The sequence below is a fragment of the Colletes latitarsis genome, chromosome 7 (assembly GCF_051014445.1).
Source record: "Colletes latitarsis isolate SP2378_abdomen chromosome 7, iyColLati1, whole genome shotgun sequence".
Taxonomy (NCBI): domain Eukaryota; kingdom Metazoa; phylum Arthropoda; class Insecta; order Hymenoptera; family Colletidae; genus Colletes; species Colletes latitarsis.
Window position 1 is genome coordinate 22,929,467 of NC_135140.1, and position 19,737 is coordinate 22,949,203.

General features: G+C 39.0%; 1 protein-coding gene across 1 annotated transcript; it reads left to right on the plus strand.

Moving 5' to 3' along the window:
- Positions 1–7,345: 7,345 nt before the first annotated feature.
- On the plus strand, positions 7,346–19,037 carry Ptpmeg2 (Protein tyrosine phosphatase Meg2). Its single transcript, XM_076769444.1, has 10 exons — positions 7,346–7,664; positions 8,852–9,085; positions 9,178–9,267; positions 9,416–9,556; positions 12,838–13,101; positions 13,181–13,569; positions 13,649–13,888; positions 13,963–14,113; positions 14,207–14,414; positions 14,504–19,037. Exons 1-10 carry the CDS (start codon positions 7,632–7,634, stop codon positions 14,731–14,733), a joined length of 1,980 nt encoding a protein of 659 aa, XP_076625559.1. The 5' UTR covers positions 7,346–7,631; the 3' UTR covers positions 14,734–19,037.
- Positions 19,038–19,737: the final 700 nt, after the last annotated feature.

Sequence of the window (19,737 nt, forward strand, 5' to 3'; positions counted from 1 at the left end):
CTGATAGCGAAACGTTCGATCCGAACCGATTTTCATCCAACTAGTCTTAAAGATATTTTTTCACGGACTTAAATCTTATTCCATTACTCGCTAGAAATGAAATTTTTTCCTCTTTTAGCAAGTCTAATTACTATCGACTATATTGATAGGTACATACGTATAATTTGAGTATGTAGGAACTTTGGACAAGATCGCGGATAGTGGGTCTGTTTCAACTAGTAAAATATTACGTTGGATGATTTATCAGAAATCAAGGTTTGTCTAGATTTTTAGTCAAACTTAACGCACGTATAGCAATCAAAAACAAACGACCATACTTGCGACATTGATGATAATAAAGTTACATCGATATGTAACTCTAAATCGTATCGTGTTTGCTAAACGTGTGAGATGAAATTAATTCGTTTTAGAAACTTAATTCAGGAGTTGCTTGCCAACCACGTTTCTACGCGCGAATAATCCTACGAGTTAAATTGAATTATTACAGTTACGTGTTTGAAAATTATTGTCGTGTTGTTTGTCCGTCGTAACAGTCGAGCTCCTAAAGAGCTCGGTAAATAAGAGATTAAATTTGAAATTGAAGATCAAGGAAGTTTCAACGAGTGCAATAATTTGTTAAAGTAACACCTGCACGATGCGAATACTCGACAGATTTTAATTAATGATCAAAGATACTCGATACTTGGACAGTTTCAGTGTTACAAATGATCTTTCGTAATCTGTTTAAGCAGAGAGATACGATTTTATCCTCTCGATGATCATTTTCTATCAAATGGTTACATTTAATGCAACCCTTTGTCTTTCACTTACTTTTATACTTTTTTCCTTGCTTGATACGAGCAAATACCTTATTTACTTGCCATGCTGGATGAAACGAGACCACGTACAATAACGTTCATCATGAAAATACCAAGCAGAATGTAGCTTGTTCTTCGTCGCGTCACGCCTCGCCTTGCCTCCGCAGTTCTATGCACGTGCTCAAGTTAATTTCTTCCTTTTCTCTTGTTAAATAATTTACACTTGATCATTGAGAAGTACCATACAAAGCATTCGTGACTTTAACAATATTAATTTCTTAACGAAATACAGTTGCGAGTGACACGAAAATGGTAGTGGAGTTGTAGCACTGACGAGGTATACGTGGAAGACCTTTCACCCAATGTATTTTTTCGGTCCATCTTTCTGGTCCATTACCATTCTCGTCTCACTCGCAACATTACCACCAACAGATTTAGAAATGAATTTCAATCCCTTTCCCATAATCAACTCGCATGTATTTACACACACGTTACAACTGTCTGTCCATCAACGCTAATTCACCGAATACATAGTTTCTCAACTGACGAGGACGCTAAAATCACCTCCGAGTTTTTCCAACCATCAGAGTGTTTTATAACATGAGATACACTCTTGCAAAGTCGAAGAAAATGTTAAAAAGATGATGCATCAAATTGTAAGGGGATCCTCGTAAGAAGGCTTTAATCTTCGTAATGGTTTTAATGGGTCGATTAATGGCTAGCTTATGGTCACTGGTGGTCAACAGTGAGGTTGACATTAAGGTCAGCGGTCCAGTGAAGATCCAGAAATGGTCAAGAAATGGGACCAATCGAAATAGTATTGTTCTCTAGACCAAGCGGTTCTTGACTCTTCACGTTGACACTGTCTCCCCACTCTTCGACTTCCCCACTCGAAGACTACCGCTGGACAAATTCTTCAGTACCCCTGGAGCATCCAGGGGGATCGGGTCTCGCGGGCCGAAATCAGGCCATTCGTGCACCGCTGACCACTGGGGGGACCAGGAGTGACCAGGAGTGACCAGGACTGACCAGAGCTGACCAGAACTGACCAGAACTGACCACTACTGACCAGTGCTGACCAGTCCAGATCCGACGACTGACCACTACTGACCACTACTGACCAGTGCCGGACCGTGATGACCACTGGTAAGAACTATTTCAAATTGCTCTCCCCACTTCTATTTTGTCGTTTGATACCAATTCAACGATACCAATTACGAATCGTTTCTTACGTTACAGCTGGACCTCTGGTGCTGCTTCCTTGGTAATGGTAACTAATGCTCAACAAGTAGTAAGCCCATTTTACTTATTTATATTATTATCACAAAATTGACCAGTTTATTTTATTTCTTTGGTCATAATTCGGTATTGTTTTACTGTCCGGTTTTATCTGGTTATTATGTTTTCCTCCTCTATTTCTACTTCTGACTTATTTTTTGAATTGACATAATTGTGTTGGATCATGTACCATTTTTGTTTTCATATTATTTTATGTATTTTGTTTGTATATTATTTCATGAATTTCGATGTCACTAATTAGAATAAGATTTTTATTCTTATTCTATTTCGCTAAGATATTTTGTTTGATTCTTGGGTATTTTCATTCTTTCATTTCATCGTTGGATTTTCAATCTTTGTCTCTGTTCGTCTTCGAAGTTTGTATGGTTCTTCGGACAATTTTTGTAATCATTCGCTATTTTACTTCGACTTTATACTCCTGTTACGCAAGTATAGGTAGAATACTTTGTTCGTAACATGTGTAAATTTTGTACATTTCCTTAGGTAGGTCTAGCATCGAGAATCTTATAGATTCTCACTTTTAGGTACATCAGCACGACTAATTATTCCATCGCTTCGTCTAGTTTGCATGGTGTTTATTAAATTTCCTTTCGTATGTCACTAATATGTGTATCAATTTTAGTTTCAGATTATTCGCAGGGACATCGAGGGAGTACGCCACATCCATCGAGGGACATTTAATTCTAAGTCGGTTAGATTTAAGCTTCGTCGCGAATCTTAAAATTAACGTCGAAGATTTCTTTATTCTACATATTTTTGCGTTCTACCAAGCAATTATTCAATAAGTAGCTTCTCTCTCGCTCGTTCCCTCGTTCGTAGCTTCGGTCACCGCTGTTTCATCGATTGAAACACGTGATCGGCCGTGTATCTGGTCCGAAAGATCTAATCGCCTTCCCTTGGTAAGCTTGATCGAGGGAAAACGGCACTTCGCTGGAAGGTGTGGAGTTTCCGTATTCTGCGGAAACGCATACCTTCCAGCGGAAGTCGACCCCGTTTCAGGTACTCTCTCTTTGTCAGACAGCCTAAGTCGGGTCCTTCGGGCTCCCGGCGGGTTGCGTTGGAGAAATGGAGACCTCGACTCGGGGTTGCAGTTCTCTGTTTTCTTGTTGAGATCGAGTTAGCAAGGGCAGTAGGTTCGATCCTCGGATCCGCTGCACGGTTCAGCCTCGCGTCGCGTCGCGTCGCGTATCCCACGATTTAGCTTCATCCCTCTCTTTTAACCACATAATTGCTTGGTACAAGGAACTTTGTTTCCTTCTATCCTCCGAATTTTAGATTCAACTTGACTAGACTTGAGCTTCGACGTTAATATTAAGTCTCTAGTGTATCTGCGTATGCCAAGTAATTATTTAACAAGTAGCTTCTCTCGACTCGTTCTCTCGTTTCTTGCTTCGGTCACCGCTGTTTCGTCGAACGAAACATGTGATCGGCCGTCCAGTTTGTCCGAAAGATCTAGTCGCCTGCCTATGATAGATCGATTTCTAGAAATAGAAATCAATCTACCAAGGGTAGTGTCGATTCGATCCTCGGATCTGCTGCACGGTTCAGCATCGCGTCGCGTTTCCAACAATTTAGCTTCATCCCTTTTTAAACAAAATAATTACTTGGTATTTAGTGTTAAGTCCCTAGTGTAACCGCGTGTCCTGCCAAGTAATTATGTAACAAGTAGCTTCTCTTTGACTCGTCCCTCGTCCCCTCCGATCACCACTGCTTCCATGTAGAAAGCAAGTGATCGGCCGATTAGCTGGCCCGAAGGGTCAGTTGCCGTCCTCTAGCGAGACGATCCAAGGGAAAGGGTATTTCGGCCACAGAGGGGATCAGGGACTGTTCCTGTCTGCGGTAGCCCCGACTCAGGATCCCTCTCTCTGTCAGACATCCCGAGTTGGGTCCTGCGGGCTCCCAACAGGCTGCTTGGGGGAAATGGGGAACCCGTGTCGGGTGCGTCGATTCCCTTTCCCTTCGATCGGACTTGCCAAGAGGCAACGAGCTGACCCTTTTGACCTCGCTATTCGGTTCGCGTCTCTCGTTCCTTGCACCATTGCATGGTGCATCGCGTCGTATCGTGTCGCGTCGCCCACGATTTAGCTTCGTCCCTCTTTTAAACAAAATAATTACTTGGCACGACTAATCTAGTTTCTAAGGATGTGAAAGGGAGATCGATAGAACTTGGATTCCATCTATCTCTCTTCGGGTCTCCACTCGCAGCAACCTCCTCGTGGTGAGACCTGGGTAATATTATTTACCGTTTAATTAATAATCGTATCGCTCTTAGCTGGGTAATGCAATTATTAATTAAAAGCTAAATAATGTTAGCAAATTGGCTGCGATCCGCTTTGCATAGGTCATCATAAATATAGAGCTTCTTCGCTAGATTATTTTTCATTCTCATTGATTCATCAAAAATTCTAGAGTATTGTCAAAGACGAGGTATACGAGTAGATCTTTCACCCAATCTATTTTTTCGACTCATTTTTATGGGGTCTCGAAACCCCATTACCATTTTCGCATCATTCGCAACGTTACCAACAGATTCAGAAATGAATTTTAATCCATAGTCAACTCATATGTATTTACGCACACACTACAGCTGTTTGCCTATCAATACTAATTCAGTGAATAGTTTCTCAACTGGCCGCCATCCATGAGAAGAGGACGCTAAAATCACCTCCGAATTTTCAGGTCGGTATGGCAGTGAAATTGGGCCACTTTCAGTCCATAAGGCGAAAGCACAGACCAGGTATACGAGTACACCTATCACCTAATGTATTTTTTCATTTTTAGTAATTTTGTTTGACGCCCCACAGAAAAGTTGTCTAATACTTTTCTGTAGGTACCCATGAGCTCTACTTCAGAAAAAAGTTTCAATGAAATATATTCACAATTGTAGGAGTTATGACTGTTTGAAAATTGGACCATTTTTATGGGGTTTTTCTCACATTACGAAGTCAAGGACCAACTTTTCGAATATTTTTGCGATTTGTACATATTCTCTACCAAAATACGCGTAGTTTGCTTTTTTAAACATTAAAATCGTCCAATCCGTTCAGAAGTTATGACGTTTTAAAGATTCGCATGAAAATTCGGCCAGACATTTCTGACCAGAAATTATATTTTCGGTAAGTCTTCGGTAAGCTTGTCTGTGGTTCTAGAGCCCCAGAAAAATGGGTTGAAAAAATACATTGGATGTAAGATTTATTCGTATACTTTGTCTATCACTATATGTATACGTCGGTCTATTTAATAAATTTAGTTCAAATCTTATTTTTATGATAAAAAGGAATCTACCGTTCTACGAAAGATTTCGCCGCCATCCATGTCAAAATGTCCAAGTTTATCGAGAAATAGTTGACTGTCTTCGATGCTAGATGGCGCCTCAATTATTTATAATGTGGGGGTCACCTCCCGTATTCGTCACCAGAGCAGTTGCTTTCTCGCAGGCGTTTGACTGACCCTTCTGTTTCTATATGTATACATATACATATAGACTGTTCTCGAGTATCTACCCAGTATCGCAGCGTCTAAGGTGAGATCTCTTAAGGAACATGGAACGCGATTCCCTACTGTCCTTTTTTCTCTCTCGTTGTTTTTCTACCTTCTTTCCATCTAGCTTAGCTTTTAGCAAGGAACCTGATACAAACGGGTCGTTGCAGTTTTAAAATTTCCATTTAGTGTGTTTTTTTAAGTTCGGTCGGATGATGTTTAAAGTAGAGTTTGCGCGAAGGTGTTGTCGTTGTTATAATGTTGGGGAAGATATTTATACGTTTGACATATGTCGCGTGTTACGACAGGAATGTGCATATAGAGCCTCTCTCTCTCTCTCTCTTCTTTTTTATTTTATTATACAATACATACTTAGCACGGAGACAGTGATAAACGAATCTTTTGAAATATCTAAGATGAGTACGTGCATACAAAGGTTAAAACTTAATTTCATTAGCAGACTTGTTGCTTCCAGATAACGTACTTACTTGTTGCTCGTTGGCATGGATTTAAGATGCAATTTTCGTCTACTTCTTTCTTGGCAAGAGTTTTAGAGATATGTACTAAGGTTTCCCAAAATGTCCGTGACCTTATTCGATTCTTCTAAAGTGCTTTCATATTTTTATGTTTCATTAGGATTTACCGAAGAACCATTGAAATCCCGAGTGACGATGAAATATAAAAAAGTAAAGTCAGATTTGGTAGAAAATATTTCTCAATGTGTAATTGACAATTCGAATTGCTAGAAGATATCTTTTCAGACGGTATTTAAAGATTCGATAGCGTTCGGTAACGTTGACACTAAAGGATAGAAAGATGGAACAATCGTAGAGAAATAGTGGGAGTGGCTGTAGCGTAAGAATGGTAGAGAAAGACCTCGTTTTTCATTCATAAGTACTCCCGGTGTTAAATTGTAACAAAAAATTTGAATAATTCTTTTAGAAATTTGTGCTGCTCAAAGTTATGGTTTTTAAAAATGGCTGTAAAATTAAAACTGTATCAATATATGTTCAGCTACTCGATCGCGCGCAACGAGACACGTATTATTACGTGCCCCGATTCTAATAAAGTGACGACGATTCCTTTTCCATTGTAGAATACACACGCCTTGTTTCCGGCGTTGATTTCGCACGAAATCTCGCAATATCGGAGCTAAAACTTTCTGCAGAGCCTTTTGACGATGGCTATACATACTTGGTCAATGATAGCACATATCCGGCGCGAGAAGGACAGACAACAGATAAAACTATGGTAACATTATTCGAAATACATATACGCGTATGTACCAGTATTCGTTGAATCCGCTCTGTCCAATATGTATAATAAAAGTAATAAAATGATGTCGGTATTAAAAATAAATCGATCGGTTGTACAATTATAAATGAAATGATAAGAATTTCAAAGGTCCATTTTAAATAAAATTGCCCGGTTCTAGATTATGCTATATCGGTATTATGCTACTATAGGGTATTTCGTATCGAGTGCGAGAAACTTTTACATCTTCTTAAGAAACTGTTACCGACATAAAGAAGGTAAAAGGCTTGAACTTTGAAATGCTATAGAATTTTTCAAGTACATAAGAAAAATTGTTCAACCTGTAAAATTCAAGAAATGTACAAGTTTAAGTATCGAATCTTTCATCTTAGTTGAAATATTACGTATCGAGAATATTTACCGCTTCATCGGTAAATCGACCAATGGTTGTTACGCTTACTTTGAAGCAGTCTGTAGCACGTGGTATAGTGTCGCCTACATGGTCGTGTTCTCTGTTCAAGATGGCGCTCAACCTGCGGAGAGAACGATGATCGAGCGTCTGAACGAGTCTCTGCTATAGCTGTGTCGAGCGTCGGACAATGAACGAGCGTACCGGATCGATCTACTTGTCGTCGCGGTGATTCTAACCAGCCGTGAAACGCGAGAATCGTGTCGTGCGTCGGGACCCGTGAAACAAAATGTGCAACCGTTATCGGAAGATCGAAAGGCTAGAGTCAAAAATAAGTACGTGTTAGCTAGTGTTGTGCTTTTGTCGGTTATGACAGTGTACGTTAAGTCAAAATGGCAGCCACGTTAACCGTCGAGCAGGAACAGGTAAGCGATTATTAATTGTTCATCCGGGCGCAGAACATGCGTGCCGCGAAACCGTTTCACGAAATTCCGAAACGAACGTCAGCGATCGATTTTTCGAGATATGCTCTTCCTGCCGTGAATGTGTCTTGACCTAATATAAACATCGTTCGCTCTTCGTCTGGTCCTTTGAATTTTTTTTTAAGAAAATTTCAACGGAAATCGCGGGACAAAAGGAACCGGTATACGTATACTCGTTTAACGCGGTCTTTGCAAATCTTTTGCGACGATTATTTTATTCCGCGTGCTTGTTGAATGCGTGCAACACGTAGAAATTCGCGTGTGCACGTAAATGTTTAATCGTCGGTGTTGGTTGAAAGAAACACTGTCATTGGGAAAATAAGACGATCGTAGTCTGTAAGAGGCGCGTTGTTTTATTCGTCAGAAATTAGCTCGAGAAAACGACCTCGTAATCGTGATAAATTAGTCGTGAAATAGCATGCGGTTCGCGAGTAGAAATTTTTTTCCGTTCTATAAACGCAGCAACACAAAAGAGAAAAGATACAAGCGTTGTTGCGTTTTGAAAGCGAAATTAAAATTCGTTAAAACGCGATATTCTCGTCGATGATAAGGCAGCCTCGTGGAACTGACTTTCATAGGAGATTTACAAAAGTATCGATTCGCAATATTAAATTTCTTCTTGACCCTGGAACGAACCTATCCATTTACCGTGCCGGTCCCCGGCGAGCGTACTATGGCGGAAGTGGCCGGCGGGGAGGTAGTCGGACACCGGAAGTTATATCGGTACTCCGGGCATGTACACAAATCATTGACGAATGACCGTTGCACGTTTTCAAAGTGTAGAAACGCCGTGAGACCGTTCGATCATTTTAAACGCCTCGTGTAGACTTATTTTCGATTAATTATGATTCGACGAATTACTGAGATCGATTCGCGCTTCCGGACTTGGTTGATTATGTACCAGATACGTGAAAAGTAATTTGATATTTAGTACAAAGTCGTACACTTTTAATTCTGCTCGAACTGTGAAACTTTACTTGAAATTATTGTTCGACTTGAACGTTTCGTTGACGCCTATCTTATTTTTGAATTACGTTTATCTCGGTAATTGAAATTATAGTTGATTCTATAAGTAAAATCGAGTAAAATCGTTTATAGGAAATGACAGGAATCGTTGTTCCAACTTGCAGGCCACGAAGGAATTTATAGAAGCCGTCAACAAGTGTCGGGCTGGCAGGAGAGCCGGTCCAGTGTCATGGAGCACGGCTGTAAAATTTTTAACAGCAAGAAAGTTTGAAGTTGCAAGGGCATTGGCTCTCTACGAACAACACGAAGCCACCAGGAGAAGAGAAGGTCTTGCGCTTCTATATCCTACCCAGGAACCTTTGCTTAGCGAACTACGCACAGGAAAATTTACAGTCTTAGTAAGGATACCGATAGAGTTAATGCAAAATATAACGATCCTTTTACGTTACATAGACACGACTAAAACGGGATGTTGGCAAAAATGTTTCAGCCTTCGAGGGATGCAACAGGGGCAGCCGTAGCTATTTTCACAGCGCATTTGCATCTCCCACAAAATACCACGCACCAAACAACATTGCAAGTGGGTAAACTAGCAGTATCTATATATAGATTTTTTGCTTGTGCAAATTCATCCGATAATAGTTGCTAAGCTTAACCATACGACGCTTACTTAATACCTTCTTTGGAACACGTTTCTAACGATAAAACTTTTTCTGTTGCGTTTGTAGGGTGTTGTATATCAATTGGATGCGGCTCTCGAAAGTGCAGAGACTCAGAAGCATGGTCTGGTTTTTATTTACGATATGTCGGACAGCAAGTACCAGAATTTTGACTATGACCTCTCGCAAAAGATTCTCACCCTTCTGAAGGTAAGTTTTACACGTACGACGTACGATTTAACTTGTGCAAATCATATTCCAATATAAAGGATAAAAAAACAATCTTTAAACTTATGTCAGTTATTTATAAAGACTGTTAAACTTTGAATAAATAAATTTGTTATCCTGGAGAAAAATTGTACGTGTGTTGTCGCGACTCGACAAACGGACCAATCTCGTTATTGACCTAGATATTTTCTTGTTCGGAAATCTCGCATCTGGATTTTGCAGAGCTCCATAAAACAAAGAGACGTCGTTACTGTCAATTGATCGCTCCAAATATAGGCCATTACCTTTGCACAGGAAATTTAATCAACATATTTGGCATTTATTCTTACTGTGAACGAAATCAGGACGCGTAACGTATGCGCGGCGTCGGTATGCGAAAAAACACTATTCATATAATATGCACAGTCATACAAACGTTCACGGTACAAAATACTTTGAAGCATGTCGCACCACGGCGACACGGAGAAGCACGTCGCACACAATTCCGATGGTATAATAGAGAAGGGTAAAGTACATAAAGTAATTCCGGAACGTCTCGTACATACATACTTACATATACATACATACATACATAACACGTACATACATGCATACATACACGCGCATACCCACACATGCCCACACATGCCCACACATGCACACCTACATACATAGACACATACATACATACATATAGAGGGGTGCATCTCAAAGAACGGGAGAAAGCTTAAGGGGTTGTTCACGCTTCACGAAAACCAGCTTGTAATTGCCCACTGAACCGCGCGCTATGGGCTGTGAACAAGGGAATTTCAAAGGTTTCACCGGTATGACGTAATTATAGAATAGTTATGAAATTATTTATAACAACGTCTTCACGTCGCCAAGCGCAAAGATAAAAATAAGCTTTCTGTTTAGTCGGTTGTTTACCAGGAAACGAGGAACAAGCTGAAATTGTACTCCGAAATACGCGCACGGATTTCGACACTTAAAGAGCTCACAAAAGGGAAATACGACGACGCCTCGATGTCTATTCGTTTTCCATTCGGATAATAGCGGCCCGATACTCTTTCATTTCCGGTCTATTATTCGTATTTACAACGCGCGATCACACGTTATAACAACGCGAAACTTTTCTGACGATAAAATTTGGGTCTTTTCGCTTAAGAAATCGATCGATAAATTCCCGTACGAATTACGACGATTTGCAGTGTCTTTTCATTTTTCAAACTATTACGTATTGTTATTCTATAGATAGGGAAATTTCTGACACATTGTTCGTAATATGAATACGAAACTTGTTTCTGTTAACGAGTTTTTAGTTAAATAGATTTTATTACGGCTTGAGACTATCGAACATTTTCTGTATACATATTATTAATAAAAGTGTTATCTAAGACGTATATTAGTCCGAATCGTATTAAGTAGCTGTATAAAATAAAGTTGATCTTATTCAATGTTTAACTTGTCATTTAAAGTCGTCGCTTCAACGATTAAATCCTTTCAATGAAATCCTACCTAGCTATAGGAGTCGAGGAAATAATTACGCAAGGAGGGTTGGTTGTTCGGTGCGATGCTGAGCTTAGCATCGATCCGCGAATTGAGAATCGCTGTTGCGATACGTCACAGCACGTAGGATCGCACCTTCGCCGGGGAAAAAGAAATTCGCGTAAGGGATGTTGGAGCGAGCGGTGGTATAAAGAAGGGGTCGTTGACGCGCATGCGCGCGTACGCGGGATAACGTCGCGACGCTCGCGGTCAGTAATCATCGTGACCCCTTTGCGGCATTATCGTGCACAGGTCGGGAGAAGAAGATACAACCTGATTCCGTCGTAGTCGTCGATCGACTGATTTCTTCAGGCTTGACGCGTGTCGCATCGTAATTCGTTGTGCCATGTTTAGCGTCTACCGATACGCATCGGCGTTCGTTCGATTCGTGTGAACCGTGCAAACACGGTTATACTAATTTCGCGCTATCGATTGACTGACCGAGTGCCGGCAGTGATTTTTCGATCCCATCGACTCTGATGCCTATGTCCCGGTGATCGATCGAATAATAAACCGATCGCGCTACTTTTCTTCGCAAGATCGCTTCTTTAATCGTCGAATCAGTCTTGTGCCATCGATGTCCAATAAAGTATTCGCTTACTGTGCATCGCTCGACGGTTTACGGTAAATGAAAATTCTAATCTATCGATTGACGGTCCGATTGTGCTATCTACTCGAGAGACCGAATATAATCCGGGTAATCCTTGCTATTCCCAATTCTAATCTCGTACACGGTACGGCGAGCCTAGCAACCGAGGATTACTTGAAATCGTTACGATGCGATCGAAACCGTGGCTGCATTTTCTTTATCGGTTCCTGGCCTTTCTATGTAATGGGGTTTGTGTACTTAAGATCGCGAAGATGTAGTGGTACTGCTGACGTCGGTTGCCGTTACCGTACTTCCGCCCTCTATACACACCACAGAGGGTTAAGTTACCGTGCTTCCTGCATTTTCGATATTTCGATGCGACAAAAACATTTCTTTCATGCTGTCTACATTTCTGGCAACACGAAATTCTCCATGCCCGACGACCTCGTAATACAAATTATGTATTCGTTCTAATTCGACCTAATTCTCTATCGTTTAACGTAATGGATAAGCAGCCTATACGACAGAAGTTTTCCATTAAATTACTTGGAAACTACCACCATTCCGTACTTTTCTACTTTTCCACTTTTCCTTTCAAACAAAACTTTTCTTCTGCATTAAATATACATATGTATATCTATATGTATGAAGATTGCTCGCAGTTGGCACTAAACGTGCGTCTCGGTTTATATGTATATCGTTCTATTATTGTATCGTCTTTGAAAGGTCAAATTTGAAAGTCGCTCCGCTTCGAAAATAAATTATGCAGTCACGTTAACCGATCGCTGTTTAATATTTCTTTTTTTCGCTCGTTACAAAATATTTAATGTAGGTATACATGCAATATGTGCTAAAATCAAATGTCCTTGTGGCGAATATATTTATATTTTATGCTTTTTCGTTGTACCGTAATCATAATATGTGTTGTGCAAACATTAATTATTTTCCTTCATTTTTTCTCACTTCTATGATATACATTTGTTGTACGTGTTCTAATGCATGGACAGTGTTTGCAGACTATACTGCACACACCTACACCTACACCTACACCTACACACACACACAAATATTGTACGTTTACATACACAGTTTAAAGACCGTATACCGTGTTTTATGGCAAGTGCACATTGTTATTGTCGTGTTGTTTCAGGGTGGTTATCCAGCAAAACTGAAAAAGGTTCTGATAGTGACTGCACCGTTGTGGTTCAAAGCGCCGTTTAAAATCCTTCGGTTATTTGTTCGTGAAAAATTGAGGGACAGAGTATTTACCGTATCCATTCCTCAATTAACATTACATATCCCACGAGAATCATTACCACACCGTTTGGGCGGCACGTTGGAGATACAGCATGAGGCATGGCTGCTCCACTGTCTTAAATCCATGACAAACAGAGGCGGGGGTGAACTTTGCGAGGTCAGTTTCATTAGATACGCGTGGCTTGGATAGACCTATCCGATGGATCTTGTCTAACATATTATTTATACGTTCTCAGGTTACCCCCAGAGTGGGTAGTCCTCTTTCACCCACATCAAAAAGTCACACGACTCATCAGAATCCCAATGGAACTACAGTTAGTAGTTCGACTAGTCCAATAATCGATAAGAGTAAAGTGAAAAATGGGGTTTCAAATATCGGGGATATCGAGATTACAAACGGTGATGTCTGGATGGGAACCGACGAGGCACCGTCTCCAGTTCAACCTCCGTCCTCGGCTAGTTCAGGTTTTAGCGACGACGACAGCCTCCACGGCGATCTTGGACTTCAAGCCGTCACCATGGAACAACTTATCGAAGACATTCATTCGAGGGGTCGTGCTGGTCTCATAGCCGAATACGCGGAAATCAGGCAAAGACCGCCGGAAGCTTCTTTCAATCATGCAAAGTACATAGTTTTTCTCATAAATTTCTTCTTGCTGTTCGCTCGTCTAGCGCGTCTAATTCAACTGCAATGCGTTTTTTAGATTGAGAGTAAACCAGTCGAAAAATCGATACACGGACGTACTTTGCTACGATCATAGTAGGGTATGCCTGTCTCAAATAGACGGAGATGCCAGCACCGATTATATAAATGCTAATTTTGTTGACGGTTACAAGCAAAAGAATGCGTTTATCAGTACTCAGGGTCCTCTTCCAAAAACGTGTGGAGATTTTTGGAGGATGATTTGGGAACAACAGGCGCTCGTTATCGTTATGACTACTAGGTACGTTGCATTTCGTTATGCTTGCGATAAACTTGACATGAATTTATTTTTCCCGTGGATTCTATAAATTTCAGGGTGGTAGAACGGGGACGCACAAAGTGTGCACAGTATTGGGGTCCAGAACCAGGCGACGAAGTACAAGCGGGTGGTTTCACTATAACTACTCTCGAAGTTGATACCAATCCCGATTACACGATATCTATGCTTCTCCTTACAAACAACAAGGTATGATTTTTGCCTGAAATCTAACGAAAATCGTCGAGTCGTTTGATGCTTGTAATAGTAACGTGTTGTTGTTGTTGCTGTTGTTCGTTTCAGACTGATGAGGCAAGGGAGGTTTGCCATATGCTGTACACTGCGTGGCCGGATTATGGTGTTCCACAGTCGGCCAAAGCTTTGCTACAGTTTCTAGCCTTAGTAAGACAGCAACAAAATAAATTACTTGCGCACAGAGGAGACACATGGGCTGGACATCCGCGAGGACCCCCTATAGTTGTACATTGCAGTGCCGGAATAGGAAGGACAGGTAATTTAAAGAAATTTCTACGGGTATACACGGTTTAGAGGAGAGAAGGATCAAATATGAAAGTAACTATAATTAAAATCTCTGGTTAGGTACATTTTGCACGTTAGATATTTGCATATCGCGACTAGAGGACACCGGAACTGTAGACATTCGTGGGACGGTGGAAAAGATCAGAGCACAGAGGGCCTATAGCATTCAGATGCCAGACCAGTACGTCTTCTGTCATCGTGCATTGGCAGAGTATGCACTCTCTAGAGGGATGCTTAGCCCGCAACATCTTGCTATGTTACCTCTAACCATAGAAGAAGATTCCGACTAGAGTGCAAACTCTATTATCATGTACCAGAGATTAATGTTCTTCCCGAGTATGCATAATAGTCTCTTTACATAGCCTACTTCTAGCTTAAATAACTAAAAGTTATTTTTTGCTATCATCTCCATCGATGTAATATTTCAAATTTCTACTGTTACGTTAGGCTACTAACTACGCAAATGCGCGAACAGCAAATCTTGATTTCTGTTCCTCGATATTTTGCTCTGTGAAGAAATTCATTATTGACAGAACTATGCGCGCGCGCGCGAGCATCTATCGAATAACCGGCTCAACGTGGCACAATCGGATCTGCCGATTCGACTTTAACCCTCTCATATGTAAATTTTATTCTACATTCTGAACTGTGACTACAGAGTTATTTAAAACGTGCAAACTGCGAAACGCCTTACTTTATAAACATTCCAATTGAGAATAATTACTATGTCAATTAAATTAAATATATATATATATATATACATATATATATATACATATATACATATATACATATATCTATACAAGCGCGAATTATTCTATTTCATAGGTTTAAAGAATTTTTCTTACACTCTGTGTTACAAGTATTTCAGAGGGGCAGGGGGAGAGGGGAGCTGTGAGGCTTAATCCTCTGATAGACGAATACAGTTTGCTTAAAGTAAAGAATATTTAACGTAATTGTTAAAAACATTATTTATTAGACTATTACTGTACGGGTTAACGATTAAGATAAATTATGGTTTTTTTCTTTAAGATCGTATGCTTAGTTTTTTACGATTTACGCCACCATATATGTATACATATTTTATGTGCTCGTAACGGTTTATTTGCATTCTTGATTTAAGTAACTAGCTATGCATTTGTATTGCCGTTTCAAGTGTCGTAAAATTTTAACTAACGAAATGATTCTCTTTCGCGACGTTCTGTGTTTTGTTAAGTTTACTGGAAATATATTTTACAACATTCGTCGTTATTCCACAGTGGATCTTTCATGCTTTCAAGGTCTATCCGAAACTTAAATTACCAAGTACAAACTCGTAAGGATACATTGTTATAGAATCTTTATATGAGAGGGTTAAACCGGTGATAGAATTATCTTATCGAGAACGAAAACCTAAATACAATAAACCTGAAAAAGTTTCAAAGAAATATACGTGTTACGAGGAAATACGGATTAATGGAGAATGTAATTTAACGGTGACCAATGGGATAGTCACGGATATCTACGATTCTAAGATCTACAGATATACAATACATATTACAACGTGTTACGATATACGGCCTCTGCCGTAGATACAGAAAATAAGTAATCGACGATCGTATTAATAGGCATTGTTTGTGTAACCAAAGATTTTATCTCCTACACCATCTCGGAACATTGCAATTCCATCCCGCAAAGAAATTGGCTGAAATAATTTGTGACAGATCCCTTTCACAGGGATTGCTAATCAGGGATCACCGTATAGATTAAAAAAATACTTCCGATTCGATTAAACATTAAGGAAATTAGAGAGATTATACAGAGTTAAACTTTTAAACGAGTAAACCGATAAATTATTAACTAGTTTACCTCGAGAATCAAACGTGCTTCGTTACGACGAAGGTACAAGTTTTTTAAAGTTCTTAGCGAAAAGGTATTGCAGATTTTAAGTACGCTCTTCCATGAAAGCCTTCGTACATACATACTTACACAAGAATAAGAGAAGAAACGATGTGATTTATAATTTAGGTTTTTAGCAAGCGAACGATCCTTAGGATCTTTGAAACACTTGCGTTCACAGTGACGGGATATCATTAAACGTGTAATTTTAGTTTCGCGCTATTTTATCCGATGAAAAAAATCAATCGATCGTACACTGTACTTTCGAATATAACCTCAATCTCTCGACAGCTTTCTATTAAAAACACCAAATTTTACTGATTGGTAAGGAAGTGTATTTGAAATATGTAGAGGAACTAAGTACATAACGTTAATTCTCATGTAATTTAGAATTGTACTCGAACGCGCTATTGCGGAATGCAAATGCTTTTTTAACGTGAATTTTTTTTAATGCCGCGCTGTGAAACGGATGATGCACATACCTATATCGGGAATCCATTACTAGTAAAAATTCTGTTTAAAACAGCGTTTGCATAAAAATTTTATCTTAGAATTTCGTATTAAACAAATTAATTACCTTAAATATTGATGTCCACGCGAAGAATGAATGTCGAATCCGTGTCTAAATTGTCCGATTTATAACTTCCACTGTCTAACCATCTGTTTGTTGAATGTATATTGAATAGTTGCAAGAAAATCGTAATGCTAGATTGTTGTTACAAGAACAAATGATATTGCAATGTACTTGTTGCGTCGTAAATTCGATGTACCGAACGATCGTGAATCGTAACAGAGATAAAACGTAAAATTACTGTCGCCAACTACGATATACATACATATGATAACTGTTAGGGTTCTCTGAATTCGAATTTTTATTTTTGCTCGTTCAAACGCCAACATGACAACGCAATGTCCAATCGATTTCGCGATTTCGCGATTTTATTTCAATTTTCTAATCCAGCATTACCATTTAACTTATTCGAAGATTCGTTCAAATCACTTTGCCATAAAAGCCCGTAGACGACGCCAATGAACTCGATTGAATCCGAGGCTCTTGTCAAGAAATAGTTTGCCTAGAACCCAATGCGTGTATTTTTCTGTACAGAGTCTGTGTATATGTATTATGCGCAAAAATTTTAGCGTTTCACTTGGATCGATTTCTACACGATGTCTATCGATAGTGAACACTTTGTTAGAGCTATCTTGGAATTTTATATAATGAGAAGCGCTGTTGTACTAAATGCTTAGTCAGACTTAAAAATAAGTTTGAACATTTTCGGTATATGCACGTTCCTTCTGCTCTTAGGTTACCTTATAAAGGGCAAGCTATCGATACAATCACATTTATTATTATTATTATTATTTCTCTAACGTTTGTAATTAGTACACGACGCCCTCTTATATTATCTATATATATTTATTAGAAGCTTTATCGTTAAGTATTCGTATGATGTACATATACGCACATATTTTCGTGAAATCTTCAAGTTCGCTTAAACCTTCGTATTCTCAGGTTTTCAGTTTCGAAACATTTGTCAAAGATACAAAAAAGAAAGAAGAATGCTTAAAGTATCACGGCAAAACTTTCTCTTGTATAGTTTGTTGATTTTGTTGTTCGTTTTACAAACGAACTTGGTCCGCGAATACGAAGGTATTAATCGCGTTTTGATTTTTTTTAACTGAAAAGGAAATCTGACTCGATGTTTTCGTCACTTCTGTCCCTAAGTGTGAATGTAACGTGTGATTTTATAGCGATTTGTGTGTGACTATCTCGAAATATTCTCAGGCGGATAATAGTAGATGGACAAAAGTGCGTAAACAAAAAAAAAAAGGAAAGAAAAGAAACCACCAGAGCAGGTACCAAAGTTTTTGTAATACATTCGGACGAATAATGTGTACTTTAGAACCTTTATAATAATTTACCGTGCGTGTTAATAAAAGCTGAGGGTAGATAGATTAAAGTAATCGATTCAACAGTATTACGATTCACGAATTTATACAACGTGTCTCAAAATGCGCAATTCCGACGGAAGACGATTTCCTATGAAAAAGAAAATCGAAAACGCAAAATAAAACTTTTCCGTAAGAGTTTTCGATAAAATCGATTTTGAAATTGCGCGGAGTAGCCGCACGCGTACACCGCACCCTATTTTCCATATTAATGTTTCTGCGAATGAAATCTCGTACGGAAAAATTTTATTCAATGTTTCCCTTTTTTTAAATAATAACCTATCGGTTTGTTCCGCGCATTTTGAAGCATAGTATTTTCTGGATCATCTTTTTTCAGTTCTCTCTCTGCTCTTCGCTCGGTTACTTTCATTCCGTTGACAAGATAATGTTAAGTTATCGTATTTCGATTGTCATCGTTGTTAATGATTCAATTTACAAATTTTCGTAGTTTGTTTCTTTGGAAGTTTTATTGATGCGCTACACGTCTCTTGAATGTACCGATTCGCATGATCGATAACGAGAACGATATCAAAAAAAGAAATATTTTAATGTGTGAATTGAACGACCATGATTCTTATCGTTTAATTAATTAATTTTCAAATTAAACGCAGCAAAAACGTACTGAGACGTTACGGCAAACAGAGATTGAAATTATGGAGGAAAGAAAAAAAAAAAAAGTTGTAAATATGAGTGACATGACTTCGAAACAACTATCGCACATAAATGTATCTAATAATTATTTAATATATTGCAGATATAAATGGCATTAATTTGTGTACTTTCATCGCTTTTAATGTCCCAAGATTAGGCAACTCCTTTGAAGGTGAAGAGAATAACAAGCTGAAATTTCAAATTTAATCGATGAGTAATTATTTTGTTACATGATTGATATTTTGTCATATGCACAGTACCGTAGAACGTACCGCGCGTCGCAACTTGTTATATTTGAAAACATATATTCGACTCTTATCGTTGGTAGCGTGTGTAAGAACAATTTATGGATATATGTACATGTATACATTTAATTGCTGGTAATTTACGAACATGTACATACTTCAATTTTTAGTTACACGATGCATCGTCCGACTTGTTCAACATCGACATGACCATGGCACACGGAACGAAAACATCTTTAAACCGTGCCAAATAATACGTACATTTCAATCACTTTATACGCTTGTAAACTCTAGAATATTTCACAACAATTAACACAAAGATTTAATTATTTTCCCATTAACGTCAGGAAGACCATTTGGCGCTAACAACTGATTTGAAAAGTGGACCTCTAGCGGTCGTTACTGCATCGGCACTACGGTGGATGTAAAAGAAAGGTAGGAAATAGATTTGTGGCGCAAATATAGGCAAATATATACACATGTATCTTATATTTCGTTCGTATCGTGGTCTCGATACCCTTGGTGGATATAATATAATGAGAATTTTTGAGACGCAGTGAGAAGAATTTT